Source organism: Crocuta crocuta, unplaced genomic scaffold, assembly GCF_008692635.1.
Source record: "Crocuta crocuta isolate KB4526 unplaced genomic scaffold, BGI_CrCroc_1.0 scaffold97, whole genome shotgun sequence".
Classification (NCBI taxonomy): domain Eukaryota; kingdom Metazoa; phylum Chordata; class Mammalia; order Carnivora; family Hyaenidae; genus Crocuta; species Crocuta crocuta.
In genome coordinates, this window is record NW_027531999.1 from 5232953 (window position 1) to 5250189 (window position 17237).

Below are 17237 nucleotides of genomic sequence, written 5' to 3' on the forward strand. Positions count from 1 at the left end.
GGGATTTCTTCAACTTTGACTTATAACCCTTTTATTGCTTTTTAAACTTCTGTTGCTACCGTTTTAAGTTCTGAGAGATCATTATTCTCTAAATGTTCTGGTTTCATGATCTCTTTTTTATTTTTTCTCTTCATTTTTTTTTACTCTGCTTTGTCTCTTTTTCCTCTGAATTTATTATTTTTTTTTCTATTTGTTTTTTGGTACTTTGTCTTTACCCTAAAGTGTTTTCTGAAATGCTTTGTGGTCATTTGTGTTTTGTGCTTAATAATAAGTTCCTAATTGTTGGAATGGGTGTATTATCTGCGTAGATAGAGAACCATGACTTACAAGCATCCTACTATGGTGATACTTGAAACTGTCATGTTTCACTAGGGGAAACCCTAACTGTCAGTATGTCTTTTCCTTTGGGCTAATCAGTTTTCTTAAAGACAAATTTTCTAGTCATTTTGTTGCTGACAGTAAGCATTTTGGAAGCCTGATGGTCTCTCACTGTTCAGTATATTGATTTTCTAGTAAATCTTAATCTTATCAGGACACTGCACTTCCTCCTCAGCAGTGCTAGTATCAAGGACCTTTCTGGACAGTAAATGTCCAGGTTTCAGACAAGGTTTGGCATAGGTACTGGCTTGACTGAGTGGGCTGGTAGGGATGTAATTACATCTTACATGTATTTCCACCAGTGTCCTGTTTTCAACCCTCCCCTGAACTTCCTCTTTCAAAGGTTGTTGATAGACCAATTCTTGAATCTTCTGCATACCTACATTGTGAACTCATTTTCATCTTGTTGAATTCTACTTTGTTCTTGTCACAGTGGAGAAATTAAAGTTGAAGTCAGTTTTAATATGCTCAACCTCTTTCCATCTTTTAAAGCTCTATGACATTTCTCATCTGCTGATGTCTTGTTCTCTCTGTCTTTGAGGCTTGAAAGACTTTTTATTCCTTTATTAATATTATTATTATTAATTATAGAGAATCTGAAGGAAAGTGGAAGTAATATATATATTTGATCTCCCATGTTTCATCTCTTTAAAACATATGATCTCCACCATTGCTGCAGCAAGGGAAGAGAGAACTAGAAGTCTTCCTAGGGAATTTACTCATTCTTTGGCCCAGAAATAACACATTGTTTAGACTTAAAATAGACTGGCCAGAAAAAGTCACAAGATCCCACCTAGCTGCAAGAGGCTGTGAAGTGTTCCATGTGCCAGGAAGAAGACTAGATCTGGGTACTGGAAGATAAAAGTAATGTTGACCAACATTTATTGAGCTCTTACTGTATGTAAGGTATTGCACCTTTACACATATTTCCTAATTCATATTCATGAAGTGCTTTGAGATAGCTACAAATTATATCAGCTTTTTATATATGAGGAAACAGAAACATAAAAATTAAGTAACTCACTTCAACTTAACAGATAGTGAGGAGGAAACTCATGACTGAACCCAACAGCCTGACTCCAGAGCGTTTGTACTTAACCACTGAGTTATTTTTCTTCATAGTTAATTAATCCACAAAAGTTTATTGAGGGGGTGCCTGGGTGGCTCAGTCGGTTGAGCATCTGACTTCAGTTCAGGTCATGATATCACAGTTCATGGGTTTGAGCCCTGTGTCAGGCTCTGTGCTGACAATTCAGAGCCTGGAGCCTGTTTCAGATTCTGTGTCTCCCCCTCTCTCTGCCCCTCCCCGACTCATGCTGGGTTTCTCTCTGTCTCAATAATAATAAACATTAAAAAGATTTTTTTAAATGAAAAAAATTTTATTGAGGAATAATTTTGTGCCAGACACTGTAATATACAGAAAAAATATAAATGAATCTGTGCTAAAATGATAACAGGATGTACTTACAGGTAGTAAAATCTTAGATGATTTTTTTTCTTTTTCTTGTGCTCTTCTGGATTTTCTGTTTGTTTTTTGTTTTTTTATTTAAAGGATACCATTTAATTTTATAACCATGGAAAACTTTCCATTTAAAAATTTATAGATGGGAATTTGGCTCAGGTACTTCACACATTGATTTAAGGATTAAGGACACAGTAATAATGAGTTATCAAAACATGTTTTAAAATACTTATTACTGGGTGCTTGAGTGGCTCAGTCGGTGAAGTATCTGACTCTTGATTTCGGCTTAGGTCATGATTTCATGATTCATGGGATTAGGCCTTATGTTGGTTCTGTGATGAGAGCACAAAGCCTGCTTGGGATTCCGTCTCTCCCTTTTTCGCTCTGCCCTTCCCCCATTTACGCTTTCTCTCTCTCTCAAAATAAAGAAATAAACATTAAGAAATTAAAATATTATTTATTGAATGGTAGTAGATTCAGAATCCACATAACCTGGGGAAAATCTAAATGTGCTATATGGAACTTTTATTATGAGAGATAGAAAGGTATGCCTCTTTTGGAAAAAAGCATGTTTTCAAAACATAATGCCATATTAAGGACTGCCCAGAGGACAACTCACTTTTTTAGGTCATTGGGAAAAGAAGCACATGGCCTTTAGGATTAAGTACAAACTGTAAGAGGTCATTCCTTATCTGATCTTACAAACTCTGTATATCTTTCAAGGCTCAGTTCAAATTCAAAGCTGAAATTCACCTTAAAATGAGAACTTGAGCCACTGATGAAATTCCTCAACTTTCCCATCATTCAGACCATTATTTCTCTTTCAGTTTGTAAGTCTGTTGGAGTTTGTACCTCATGCACCTTAGTTCTTAGTGATGTCTTATATTCTTGATAAATCATAGTCATAGGAAAAGAGAATGTTACAAATGGAAGAAAATACAGTTCATTGGATCCAACTCTTCTCTTAAATTGTTTTTTATGTTTATTAATTTATTTTGAGAGAGACATAGACAGCATGAGTGGGGGAGAGGCAGAGAAAGAGGGAGACAGAGAGCCCCAAGCAGCCTCTGCTGCCAGTGCACAGCCCGATGTGGGGCTCAAATTCACAAAACTGTGAGATTATGACCTGAGCCAAAATCAAGAGTTGGACTCTTTACCACTTGTGCCCCCCAGGTGTCCCCAACTCTTCTTTTAAAGATGATGTAGCTGACACATAAGGCATAAGTAAAGGCTTTGCTTAAAATTCACATCATACTAGTAGTGGATTAGGACCAGAATTTGAGACTCCTTTCTGTTAGACCAAAGATCTTTCCCCTATATAACTTCATGCGTTGTAATGTTTTTCTGTAATACTGATGTTCTCAGAGGAAGAGATAATGTCTTTTATGTCTTTGTAATGAAAAGAAATCATCTATTAAATCTAGGTAAGGGACATAGCAACAAGTAAATCTTAGCCGCAAGAAGAAACATAGATAATGAAACATTAATGAATTGGCAGTACCTATGTAGACTTCAGTGTTGAAATGGATTCAGAGGCTTCGTCTAAACTTTGACATAGGAAAGAATGCGATGACTGACTAGTGATATCTGCTATTGGTGTAGGTGGAAGGAATGTAATGCATGTGTCAGGCATGTTTTTCCTTCCACACAATAATTGGTCCTCTTCTACTGTATGAACCCCCCCAGGAAGGACGCACATAGAGAAAAGAAGGAGAATATGGATACCTATTCAGCACCCAGAATAATGGAATCAACCCGTTACCAACGTGATGACATATGCTCCTACTAGATTGTCTCACTCTTAACATCTTTGTAACCCCTAAAGCTATAGGCATATAGTAGGTGCTCAATAAGTACTTACTAATGAATTGAAATTAGGATATAAATAAATATTTTTACAACAGAGGTGTCCCATCCTTCTTTGATTTCTCTGGGTCAATCATAGTTCTTGGCACTTAATAGGTACGTTGAAATTCCTTGTGTAATAGAAATATGACCTTCAAAGCATGGCCTTAATCTCTAGGCTATCAAGGCACAATCCCATGTGATTTAAAATTGAGAATTTTGTGAGCCGACGACTGTATTACGTAAGTATAGTGTCTTCTATATTCTTTGAACTACCTCTCAAATTTGCCAAGATGGCATGAAAGAAAAAGGGGGATTCAGAAAACTCTAACATATGGGATTTTATGAGTCAAATTGTGGGGAAAATCTGAGTCCGCACGGACTTCCATTCTGTATGTCATTCTTCTTCTGTAGGCTCGGCTTGCATGATGTCAGGAGTTCCAGGAGTCAAAATAGTGTGGGGGCATAGATCCAATATTGACTCATACTTGGTGGAAGAAATCTACAGCAAAATCTGGATGAGATAATTTGGTTGTGAGCACAAGGGATATGACTGCTGATCACAGAGGAAAGAGGGTAACCAAGGTGTAAATTTTGTCTTACGATTACCTACTCAGTTAAGAATGAGGATAGCATGAGACAAGATCGAAAATCTTGCTGACGCCTAATGAATAATCATAGCCAGTTTTCAGAAAGAAAGTCTAGCTGAAAAGAAAAAAGAAAGTTTTCAGCCCCTTTGTTTTAGTAATATGGTCACACTTGGGCTCCTGGTGGGTTTGTAAAACTTTTAAAGGATATCTTGGTGGTGAAATATTCTGCAGTCTCAGTGTTGGCTGAACCAACGAAGTGTGAAACCTCTAGTTTGCATGTGTAACACAAGGTGTTTTACAGGCAGAAAAGAGAGAGAAATGTCTTCTTTGGTAAAGCTACAAGACAGGAAAAGATCATGAAAGGAAATACAATTGTAGTGACAACGTTCTGAACGAAAGATTCATACGGTGAAAGATGAAAATCTAATAGAATGTGGTATAAGACCAGGTATATAATTTGCAGGAACCAGTGCAAAATGAAATGAGGTCCCTTGTTAAAAAATTATTAGGGATTTTAAAAAGGTAACAAAAGAGTGTTTAAACTAAATGCAGTTTCTTTCAAGTGCAGGGTGTTGATAGATTGTATCATGTCCATGAAGTTGGGCCTGCAGGCATGTCTGGGAATTTTAAAACTTTTCTTTGCAGTCTTACTATTTTTTTAAGAATTTAAAAAATGACTATTATGTCACAAGTTCTACAGAAAAAAAATTCTCGGAACCAAAGCTTGATAGGATGTAATTATTTGAAGTTGCATATGTAACACAGTTATAGATATATATAATAATCTTAATAGATATTGATTGATTGAGGGACAGGCAGATTAAAGATCTTGGTTCTAGACTTAGCTCTACATTATCCAGGTGAATGAATTTAAGCACACCATTCTGTTTCTCTGGGTCTTGGTTTAGAAATCTACAAAAGGGAGGGACTAGACCATAGATAATCTCCCTAATTCCATAATTCTGTGCTGTTCTTTATCTTGTTATCAAGAGTTATTAGAGCTTGTATTTTAGTCATGTAGTTACTAATCCCAAACATATGCCATATTATAAACATATTCATAATATATATCTGCGGTTTTGAATGAGCATTCTCAATTTACAAACTCCCAGACAATCAATATAAATTCCCAATTATGGTCCCCACTATTTTTTTTAAAGTAGGTTTCATGCCTAGTGAGGAGCCCAATGTGGGGCTTGAATTCACAACCCTGAGATCAAGACCTGAGCTGAAATCAAGAAATGAATGCTTAACTGACTGAGCCACATAGGCACCACTATTCTTAATTCTTCACCCCAACACCGTATTTCAGTGGATACATCAAGGGATGGGCAGGTCCAATTTTTACTCCTTTTCATAAGGTTGGAAGTATTCCTTCCAGTAATAAAGAGTTTGACCATTGGTTTCCTAGATAGTGGTGAGTGCTTACAGTGTGTTGCAAGGCTTTGATAAGCCTTTCTTGTTAGTCTGTCACTTTCAGAGCACATTGTCTGGGCCATATTTTTCCTTGAGGATAGCTACAATAGAGCTTGTAATTTCCATACCTTTTACTTGTTAACATGAAGCTTTAGTCCCACAGATAGGTTTTGATCTTGTTTATTCTTTGAGAAGATAGCCCCTCAATGGGTTTCCTGGTTTTTGCACATAAAATAAAACATGAAATTGTCCCAGTAAGCAGCAACTGGCTAAAGAGGCATGGCACCATGTTTCCAATATTAACCATAAATTCTATTTAATTAAAACCCAGCTGCCTACAGGCAGGTCTGATAACATTGTAATTAGAACTTGAGGGAAAGTAACTCAGAGCAGATCTCCAATTAAGCGTTCAGATTCACATTTATTCAGAGCTGTCTACGGGTAAATCTCTATGTGAACATGCTTTTAGGGAACAAAGAGGGTTACAAAAGCAATACAATTTCTGGTTTTAAGGAACACAGTCTAACAAGGGAGATGACACATAAATAACTCTGAGAATGAAGGGTCAGTGCTCGTAAAGAAGTATGAACCAAGGGGGCCTGGCTGGCTCAGTCAGTAGAGTCAGCAACTCTTGATCTTGGGGTCATGAGTTTGAGTCTGACATTGGGCATAGAGCTTACTTAAAAAAAAATGTATGAACCAAGTTCTAGGCCTGAGTAGAGGATATCAGATTAATTTTAATAAGGATAATTTTGGGAGAACTTGTGGAGAAAATAATGGTTTTTATGTTGGGCTTGCATGGATGGGTATCACTCTGAGGGGCAGATGACAGGGAAGGGAACTCAAAGGCAAAGGAATAGGATAAACAAAGGTTCAGGGTGTGTTCTTTTTAGGAATGTCTAGTCATAACCACCTAACAACAGATAACTATTCTCGAGTGCTTACTGCATGCCAGGCAAAATTCTTAGACTTCACATGTGATTTAACTTTCAACTGAAACCTGGAAGGAGGTACTAATACCAGTCCTGTTTTAAAGATAAGGAAACGGGGTCATAGGAGAGTTAAGAAGCTTCCTCCAAATCACATAGCCTGATAGTCATGGAGCCAGAGTTCAGGTCTGCATCCATGAATATAATAGTCCAATGTATAGAGCATGCGGGTTGAAACGCAAGGGGGGCTGGAGAGTTGAGGGCTTTCTGTACAATCCTGAAGTGTTTTACCTCAAAAGTAAATTATTGAGGGAAGAGAAAGAATCCTATTTTTTTGTATTTGGAATGCAAAGAAATAAAAAAGAAAAAAGATTCTCCATTATTAATTTGTATTTTGTTATTAATCAATCATCTAGAGCTATACTGTTCAACGTGGTAGTCTCTAGCCACATGTGGCTATTGAGCATTTGAAATATGACTTGTCCAAATTGAGACATGCTGTAGGTGTAAAACACATGCTGGATTTCTAGGATTTAGTATGACAAAAAGCATAAAATGTCTTATTAATAATTTTGTGTATTGGCACATATTAAAATTATATTTTGGGTAGATTGGTTTAAGTACAATGTATTTTAAACATTATTTTTACCCTTTTCTTTTTACTTTTCTTAATAAAGCTACTAGAAAGTTTAAATTTCTCTGTTTACCTTACCTTATATTTCTACTGGGCAGTATTGGTCCAGGGCAATGCAAAGTTGTGGTAGATATTTTACTAACCAACTCTGATGAAGGACTTCCTCACCACCTTGGTCTTTGAACCACATTCTTTCCTTGCTTTCTGGTCATTTGCAAGAAAAATTTTAAAAGGCATCCCCTTTGTAAAGGTTTGAGTGCCCCTACAATTTCCTTTTTCTGCTTGCTCCCGACCACAAACAAATGATCGATGTGCTTTGTGGATGAAAACTCAACATTTTACAAGGGGAAAGGATGGAGGTGCGAAAAAATTTCCAATCCCCGAATGGTGTGAAGTAAAAGTGCTTTCAGAGGATCCCACAAGAATGGTACAGGTGGGCATAATGGATCTGTCTTATCGTCAAAAGACCCAAGGAGTTGAAAGGAAACTCTAACTACAACACCAAAATGCCACAAAACCATAGTTATTAATACAAACTAGCATCTCTGCCTATCTGTCACCATCTCATCTGAAAAAAAACTTGTGAAAATACGTAATCTTGAGGACTTCAGTTAGGTATAAATACCGGCAGCAAAAGGAGATGCAGTACATTTTTCTGATTGTCTGCTGGTCGGCTATTAGAAAAGAAAGATCGGCTAAGTCCTTCGGACCTGATCAACTTAATCCGGGAGCTACTGATTTCAACTACTTCGACCTAACTCTCTGAAAAGATGAATTACACAAGTTTTATCTTCGCCTTTCAGCTTTGCATAATTTTGTGTTCGTCTGGCTATTACTGTCAGTCCATAATTTTTAGGGAAATAGAAAACCTAAGGGACTATTTTGTAAGTATGACCTTTTAATAACACTCGTTTGGGTTGAGATGAATACATGTTGACTTGGAGTTGTATCTATGATATGCTGCCATAGTCATCTTGAGAAGACTTGGTGTAATTTTGCCTATTTACTACCTGTGGTTTTTAACTACATGATCTAAATGTTGTTTTTACCCTCTGCTCAACTTGCTATAGAGATTTAGGGGGCATTCATGAGTCTTCCAAAAGATGAGAATAACATGGGTATAAAACACAATGATTTTGATAATTTTGTGGTGAGAATCCATTCGATTGTGATTTTGGGTAGTGTGTATATTGAAACAATGACTAGCCATCCAGATCATCAGAGTACTCTGGAACATCAGGAATGATGGTAGCAATGGAAGGTCAAGGTTAACATGAAGAATGGTAGTCTGAAATAATTAATGAAAAAATGTGAGGTGCTTAAGTTTGGGCTTAAAAAAAGATTACAAGTGTTTTTCTCCAAAAAAAAAAAAAATGGTTTCAAAGTTCTAGAATATCTAGGAATTATTCTTGAATTCAGTCACTTGCTGAGATTTTGTAGGGGTTATAATCTGGCTTCTATTACAAGGTTTTTCATTTTGTTTTATGAGCTTTTTAAAATTTTATTTATGGTTAATTAAAATAGTTTTTACATTTCAAATATTTTATTATTTGTCCAAAATGTAGCTATAATAATTGTAGCTGTTATACTTATATTCAAGCATTCATAGGCTATTTTATTCTCACATCATCAAATCAAATGTCTCTCTCACATGCACACATTGGGAACTATCTTTTAAAGCTGACGTAATGCCATACAGGTCACAGGTAGATGTTATGGAAACCAGTACCATAAGGGGGCAGTATTTTATAGTGAGATGATTTTGCTGAATTTTTTTTTAATTTTTTTTTTTTTTACTAAGCTTGAAAATACTTTTTTTCTTACTGTAGTTATTTGGGATAATTGAAGTATCGTAGGCCTTCTTGAATTTATTTGTAATATTGCAATTTAAGAGTTATACTAGAAAATAAGAAAGCTAAAATGGCATGATAGTCTTTGGTTATATCCAACATAACAGCTTTAATAGTGTTGAAAAGAAAATCAGCGAATATTGTCAGCAATAAAACTTGAAGTGCAGTTTTATAGAAATTAATGGACTAATTGTAAACCACGTTTCTTTCTTTTTTTTTTTTAGAACGCAAGTAATCCAGATGTAGCAGATGGTGGGTCGCTTTTCATAGATATTTTGAAGAATTGGAGAGAGGTAAGCTGGATTTTTTCAATTGGCTGATTTTCTTGTTGCTTCTTTTCTGATGCATATATTCTCATTGACCTCTCTTTGTGATCTTTTCTTCCAAGGAGAGTGATAAAACAGTAATTCAAAGCCAAATTGTCTCCTTCTACTTGAAAATGTTTGAAAACTTGAAAGATAACCAGCTCATTCAAAGGAGCATGGATACCATCAAGGAAGACATGCTTGATAAGCTGTTAAATAGCAGCTCTGATAAACGGAATGACTTCCTCAAGCTGACTCAAATTCCTGTGAGTTGATCTTAATTCTTTCTTTGGTTTCATTACAGAGGATCTTACAAAATATCTAATTTCCAGAAAGTAGATCAGCTATTGGGTACAGTTGTTAAAACTGTGAAATGAACCCACAGCCAAAACTCCTCCTTAGTAATTCCATTTGTGCTTTTGGGTGACTTTGCCAAGTCAGCATGGAAATCATTAAATTTTGTGATTTGGGGAAATGCTGGCATTATCTCTGTTGTGCAAAGACAAGTGAATGGACAAATCCAGTGAGAAGGAAGTAGTGGCGTCAAGGGGAGCACTGAGAAGCACTTCTCTCATTGTCCCTTTTTTGTGTGAGGAAAATTCTCTTGCTTTGGATGGGAGGCTGCAGCTCTTAATGGAAAGTGCAGTGGGGAGCAGGGAGTGGGATGGAGAAAATTTGTGCCCTCCTTCCAGCTTGGCCACCAAGGAACCACATGGTTTCAGATGAACCACAGGCCTGACTAATGCTCAGTTTCCTCATCCTAAAAGAGCCTTTTGGGTTCACTATAATTTCTGTGGTCTCCTTTGCTCTAAAACTGTATAATCATGTGGATATAAAAAGAGAATGAGATAGCTAAAAGCTATGGCCATTGAAAAGGTACTAGGTGCATTCCCCTGCCAAGCTCTGGTCAACCCCTCGTTATTGTGCAGTCCAAGTAGCAGTGAGAAAGTGTTTGCTTTTAGGGAAGAAAATAGAATTTATACCTTAATGAAAAAATTGTTCTGTCAACTTTTGGATGCTAAACCATCTCAGCTGGAAAAATCCATAGGTTCCCAAGCCTTATCTGATGAAGTTGTCTTGAATCATTTTTTTAAAATTTTAAAAAATGTTTTATTTATTTCTGAGAGAGAGAGAGAGCAGGGGAGGGTCAGAGAGAGAGGGAGACACAGAATCTGAAACAGGCTCCAGGCTCTGAGCTAGTTGTCAGCACAGAGCCTGACGCGGGGCTCAAACCCACAAACTGTGAGATCATTACCTGAGCCAAAGTTGGTTGCTTAACCGACTGAGCCACCCAGGCACCCCAGAAATTGTCTTGAATCTTAACGTTACAGCATCTAGATGCTGAAAGATAACTTTGAAGCATAAAGAAAGACAAGTCCCATTTTCCAAATTTTTATCTAGGAGACAAAGGCCTCTAGATTCCTCTGGGTTTGGCTTTGATGTAATAGGTTTGAATGAGAAAGGGAGGGGTCCTGTGATGACTTGTCCTCTTAGGATTTGGAAGCTGTCACTGCGTGGGCCTGCCTCTCTCAGTTAAGTGCTTGTTCTTCAGGATCTCTCTAGTCTCAAGATGCTACAAAAGTAGTTTGGAAAATTATCATACCATTACTACTTTGCACTGACAGTGTTTTCTGATGTTCAGTGGCTCTCCTATGGCCACATGCTAAAGCCTGAAAAAGTCCTCATCCTGACCCAGTGATGCCTCTGGCTTACTCTTCATTCCTGGATGAGTCTCTTAGTTTCTTGGTGATACTTTAAACACTGGAAAGTAAAATCTATCACTTGCAAACACAGCTCGTAGAAACTTTTTTCTACTCTGCTGTCACTGGGCCCTGAAAAAATTCTGTGGGTCCCATCCTTCCCAGAAGCTCCAAGGATTCTGCTTCACGATGGGTGATTCTGAGTGAGCTCTCAATTGTGTCCCTTTGCTCAATTGCTAACATATTTAAGAATGTTATGCTTTTAAATAATTAGTTCTGAAGCCTAGATCTCCCTAGTTATTCTCGGAAATGTAGCGAGGTGGCCATAGTGTTTCCAGTATTAGAAAGAAAAATCGTGGCACAGCCAAGATGAAAATAAATGGTCCCTATTTTATTAAACATGAATTCACCTAAATGGTCCTATAGGTTAGAGTGAGGAAATAGTCCAGTTTGCTGGGATAGAAAGGTTCAGGGAAATTTCCTGCAATTCCTAATTTTAAATGTTTATACCAGTAATTGATTATTGCCATATAAATATGATTAGTGTTTATTTATAATCCCATTGTGGAAGTGATGAGACAGAGCTAATTTGGGAGAAATGAAAAATTACAGTATTCATCTGTCTTAGACTTGGTGTCTGTATTGGTGGTTCTCAAACTTTGGTGAGTAACAGAGTCACCTGGGGAGCGTAGTGACCACACAACTGCCTGGTCTTCTCTGACTTCATGTATCTGGGTCTCTGAGTTCTTCATTAGGTCTCCAGGGGGTTCTGCTATACACCAAAAGTGAGAACCATTGACCTATAGTAACTAATTTGATACTTACAGGAAAGATTAATTAAAATACAAGGTGGGTAGAATTGGTAGAGAGCATAGAGGTGATTGAAATAATCTCCTCATTATTTAGATGAAAAAACAGAGGTTCAGAGAGGTTAAGAGACTAGTTCAAAGTAACAGTTATTGCACACACAGGATTCAAACCCACATTTTTTATCACTCCAAGGCTCTTTTCGCTATATGATTTTGAGAATTCTATAGCAGTAAATTTAAGGATATATCACGTACCCCATCATATTACAGCACAAGTGGCAATTTAATTATAGCTTGAGTCCTAATAAGTGAAGAAACCATCATTATATATTAAGGTAATAAATTGACAATGAAAATCATTTGTTTTGAAGGAATACTTGCATTTTCATGATATTAACAGCAGAATATCCTGATGGCTTGTATGCCTGATATTAATTTTGCTCCTTTCTTTCCAATAGGTAAATGATCTGCAGGTCCAGCGCAAAGCGATAAATGAACTCTTCAAAGTGATGAATGATCTCTCACCAAGATCTAACCTCAGAAAGAGGAAAAGGAGCCAGAATCTGTTTCAAGGCCGGAGAGCATCGAAATAATGGTCATCCTGCCTGCAATATTTGAATTTTTTATCTAAATCTATTTATTAATATTTAATATTTTACATTATTTATATGAAGAATATATTTTTAGACTCATCAATCAAAGTATTTATAATAGCAACTTTTATGTAATGAAAATGACTATTAATATATATATTATTTATAATTCCTTTATCCTGTGACTATTCTATCAATCCTCTCCCCTTCTCTTCTTCTGACTAACTAGGCAAGACTATGAGATTTCAAGGCCTAATCTCAGGGATCAGCTAGGCAGCCAATTGAAGCAATTTATGTCACTAGATGATATAATGTGGGTTGTGCATTTATGTCACTTGATGATACAATGAACACTTATGAATGAAATGATGCCATCCAGTCACTGCCTATTTGGGAACATATCTGTATCATGAGCCACTGCTCTAAAGGCATGTCAGACAGCACTTGAATGTGTCAGGTGATATGACATGTCTCCTAATTAAGAAAATAGCCTTCCTTCTCATGCCTGGTGCTTCAGAATATCACTGACAACTATGACTGTACCCAAATGGAAAGTAATTAATTTGTTTAGTTTATGAATATTTAATATATATGAATAAAGTATAATTTCATAACTATTCATGCTGTGTCAGACTTTCTAAGTGAGGACTGGGGTAAATGATCTATACTCTAATGAGTTAGTAGGAAGAAAGTCATTTTTTAGCTGTGGAAATCTTAGAATTGAGTTTAGCCCCAAATGTGGTGTTTTTCTCCACTGGCAATTTGCTGGTTTCCACTGTTCCATGTGGCAGCTGTTTAAGTTATCTTTCCAAAATGTAAATTTAATTACATTACCATTTACTTCGGAGCTTCTGCCATGGAAAGCAGTCCAAATTGTTTAGCTTGACACATAAAGATTTATTTCTACCCCTCCCTCAACTCCCTACTGTATCCTTTATCTAGGCCTCCTCCATCTCCTCTGTCCACCTTGGGTAAACACCACTGGGTATGGAATAGTGAGTATGGGCTCTCAGAGGAGAGGTCTGGATTGAAATCTTGGTCCTGCCATTACAAGTAGTGTGACTTTTAATGAATTTTAAGTTCCAGTTTCCTCATGTGGGAAAGAAGAATAATTGTACCTTCCTCATAATACTGTGGTGAAAGTTCATTGTTTCACTCAAGAAATATTTATTGTAGCAACTACTATGTGCCTGGTGATGCTCTGGCACTTAAGTTACCATCGTGAACAAAACAGACAAAAATCTCTGCCCTTGAAGAACTTCAAATTTAGCAAGGTGGAGATGGATCATAAACCAAATACAGAATATGTTAGGAAATTGAATAGTATATTAGAAAGTGTTAGATGCTGTGAAAAAATAGTAATGCTGGATGGGAATTGACAAAACTTTAATTACAGCCAAGTGGGTGGGCTAGAGGGTTAAATGGAATGATTAGAGTTGGCTTCATTGAAGAGATGACTTTGAGGAGGCAATTGTAAGAGGTAAGGGAGGTAGCCGTTTGGATTCTAGGCAAAGGAAACATCCTTACAAAGGCTTTAAAGTGGAGATTTGTCTTGCATGGTAAGAGAAAAGGCTAGCTCTATCTGGAGTTGAGAGACAAGTCTGGACAGTTGATATAAATTTGGGAGTCAAGGCATATAGGTGTTTAAAGACCTAATACCAAGTGAACTCATGAACTTCATGAATTTAGAGTGAAGAGAAGAAGCTCAAGGATTGGGTCTCCAGGCATGTCATCATTAAGAGGCTAAGTAGAGGGTTGCCTGGGTGGCTCAGTTGATTAAGCGTCTGATTTCAGCTCAGGTCATGATCTCATGGTTCATGAGTCCAATTCCTGTTTCAGGGTCTATTCTGACAGCTCAGAGCCTGGAGCCTGCTTTGGATTCTCTGTGTGTGTCTCTCTCTGCCTCTCCCTTGCTCATGCTCTCTCTTTCTTTCTCTCTCAAAAATAAACATTAAACAGAGAGACAGACAGACAGACTAAGGAGAGCCCAGCAAGAGAGACTCAAAAGAAATGGTCAGTGAAGTAAGAGGACAACCTAAAAAGTGACACATCCTGAAAGCCAAGTGAAGAAAGCGTTTAGGAATAAATTGTGTGTAGATAGGTATATTCAGATGAAGCTGAGAAGCGACCCCTGGATTTAGCGACATGGAAGCTATTGGTGATCTTAGACAAGAGCAATTCTGATATAGGGTGAGATTGAAAGCCTGATTGCAATGGGATTAAAAGAGATATTAGAGACAACAAATCTGGATAAAACTTCTTAGAAGTTTTGCTGAAAGGAGAGCAAAGAAAAATGTAGTTGTTAAGATAAGAGAGATGAAAAGAAGTTGTACATTTTTTGGTTGTTTCTTTTGATGGGAGAAGAAACAGAATGTTTATGTATTAATGGAAATAATCTAACTCTGTAAAAAATAATAGATGATGTAGGGGAGAGAGGGGAGAAGTGCAGAGTGGCTCCATGAGTATGTAAGAGAGGTCAGCTGTGGACACAGGAAGAACTGGCTTTAAGTAGGTACATAGAAAGTTTATCATTATTGGGGCACCTGGGTGGTTCAGTCAGTTGGGTGTCCAACTTTGGGTCAGGTCATGATTTCATGGTTTGTGGGTTCGAGCCCCGCATCGGTCTCTGTGCTGACAGCTAGCTCAGAGCCTGGAGCCTGTTTCAAATTCTGTGTCTCCCTCTCTCTCTGACCCTCCCCTGCACTCTCTCTCTCTCTCTCTCTCAGAAATGAATATAACATTAAAAAAAGAAAGTTTATCATTATTAATAGGTTAGAGGGTAGTTTATGTGGATACTGATGTTAGCAAGTGTCTAAATGTGATAGTGAGAAGTTTTAGAAGCTTTAGATATTTGTTTAAAGTTTTTTCAGTGAAATAGGACACTGAAGTTCATAGAGAAAGTGTTGGGGGCCTGGGAAGAGCAGAAGAATGAAAAGATCAGGGGAATACAATGTGGATTTCCAGGCAGCTTTAAATACTCACTTGAGGTCTACAATCATGAAGTTAAGAGACACCAGTTAGTGTAACTGAGTGTTTTTCTCCATCTATATAAAGTTGTGTGTGAAGACACAGAGTAGTCAGAGTTATATTTAGTAGACTTTAATTTGGCCAAGGAAGTAAGACAGAGGAAGACAGGACAAGGAGGTTATGGGGATAGTAAATTGGCAATAAATTCTGAGCTGATTAAAGAGGGGGAAGAATATATCCAAGGTTGCTGAAGGAGGGTGAGGAAATGATTTAAAGAAAGGCTATCTGCTCCATCTGCAGGCACAAAAGATGAAAGAAAACCAGCCACCATATGAAGGGGACAGAGGTCAAGGAGTGTCCTTAGGAGAGAATCAAGTTATGTTTTAAGTATGAGGAAGTTGAGGTTTGATGGATTTAGTTAGTGCTGGACTGTGAATTCCGGAAGACCCAATGAAGAGGGGGTAGTATGGGAGGTCATAGAAGGGAATGTACATAAGGATGTATTCTGAGTCTTGGACTTCTTATGATCATTGACATAAATAAACATAATGGGTATAATGAGATCGTTCTGCTTGCTTTTGGGCATGTAGTGGTGGCAAGATTGTGAGTGTCAAGGACAGAAATGGATAGGTGCCTGGAGCTTCCTTCTCAACTATTTCACTTAACCCTTCCACAACAGTAGGAAATAGTGAATAGTCAAGTGAAACAGTTCATGTAAACGGGCCATTTTTGTCATTGAGTAATCAGTGTCATTATTTTGATTACTGGCAGCTAAGAAACAGAGGGTAAGATTTGATCCCAAAATTTTGAATCTTGATGAGGCAAGATTGAAAAGAAATTGGGCTGATCTTGGTACAGTTGCAGTTGATATGAGCTGCTGTTGGTCCCACTCATTAGTACTAAGATTGTTTGATGCATCATCTATGATATCTACAGATAGAGGCCTGCTGTGAGTTATCTTGTACGGCCCATAGAAGCAGACCATAACTGTGTGGAAAGGATTGGAAATTCCAACTGTCAATTGTCTTGAGAAGTGACTAATCACGAAATGAGAAACAAAGCCCCAAGAGGTGGGCCTTGGTTTAGGGCTACATAAACCATTTCCCTCTCTGAGGTTGGTGTTAGTTTGGGGCAGGCTTTAAGACATGGAGTGATATAGACTGTATTAGATAATGTGATGGAGGCTGGGAATGAGAGAGAAGACTCTTTAAGTAAACTTGAGTTGACCTGTGCAGTAGTTATTAACTATTCTCTATAGTGTATGTTCCTTCTATTATATGCATACCTATTCTAAGAAGTACAATAGGGCTTAGAGAAGGGGTAGCCTGTGCTTTATACTACGGGACTTAGGAGACTGCATTGATCAGGGAAATACAAATCAAAACCACAATGAGATGCCACCTTACACCTGTCAAAAGGGCTAAAATTAATAACTCAGGAAACAATGCTGGTAGGGGCAGTCATCTCCTTTGGCTTATGAGTGAGCATCAGGGATAGCATCCAAAGTCCAGAATGGAAGGACCCTCTTGGATAAAGTCCCACTCTTAGTGACTTCCAGAAATAGCTAGTATACCCTTGCTGGCAGAGTGATTTTGACAATTAGGCAATTGGTGCATAAACATTAAGCATCCTTGAACTTTCCTCTTCTTTTTCTTCCTCTTCTCTTCACTCTTCCTATCTTGAACAATATAACCCTTAAGCAATTACATGCATTAGAGTAAAGTAGGCATTAATAGTTGTCTACTATGGGAAGTCAAAT

At 37.5% G+C, this 17237-nt stretch overlaps 1 protein-coding gene across 1 annotated transcript; it reads left to right on the top strand.

The window, feature by feature from the left end:
* The first annotated feature begins 7926 nt into the window (after positions 1-7926).
* IFNG (interferon gamma) lies at positions 7927-12511 on the top strand. Its single transcript, XM_077775233.1, has 4 exons — positions 7927-8138; positions 9329-9397; positions 9493-9675; positions 12377-12511. Exons 1-4 carry the CDS (start codon positions 8025-8027, stop codon positions 12509-12511), a joined length of 501 nt encoding a protein of 166 aa, XP_077631359.1. The 5' UTR covers positions 7927-8024.
* The last annotated feature ends 4726 nt before the right edge of the window (positions 12512-17237 follow it).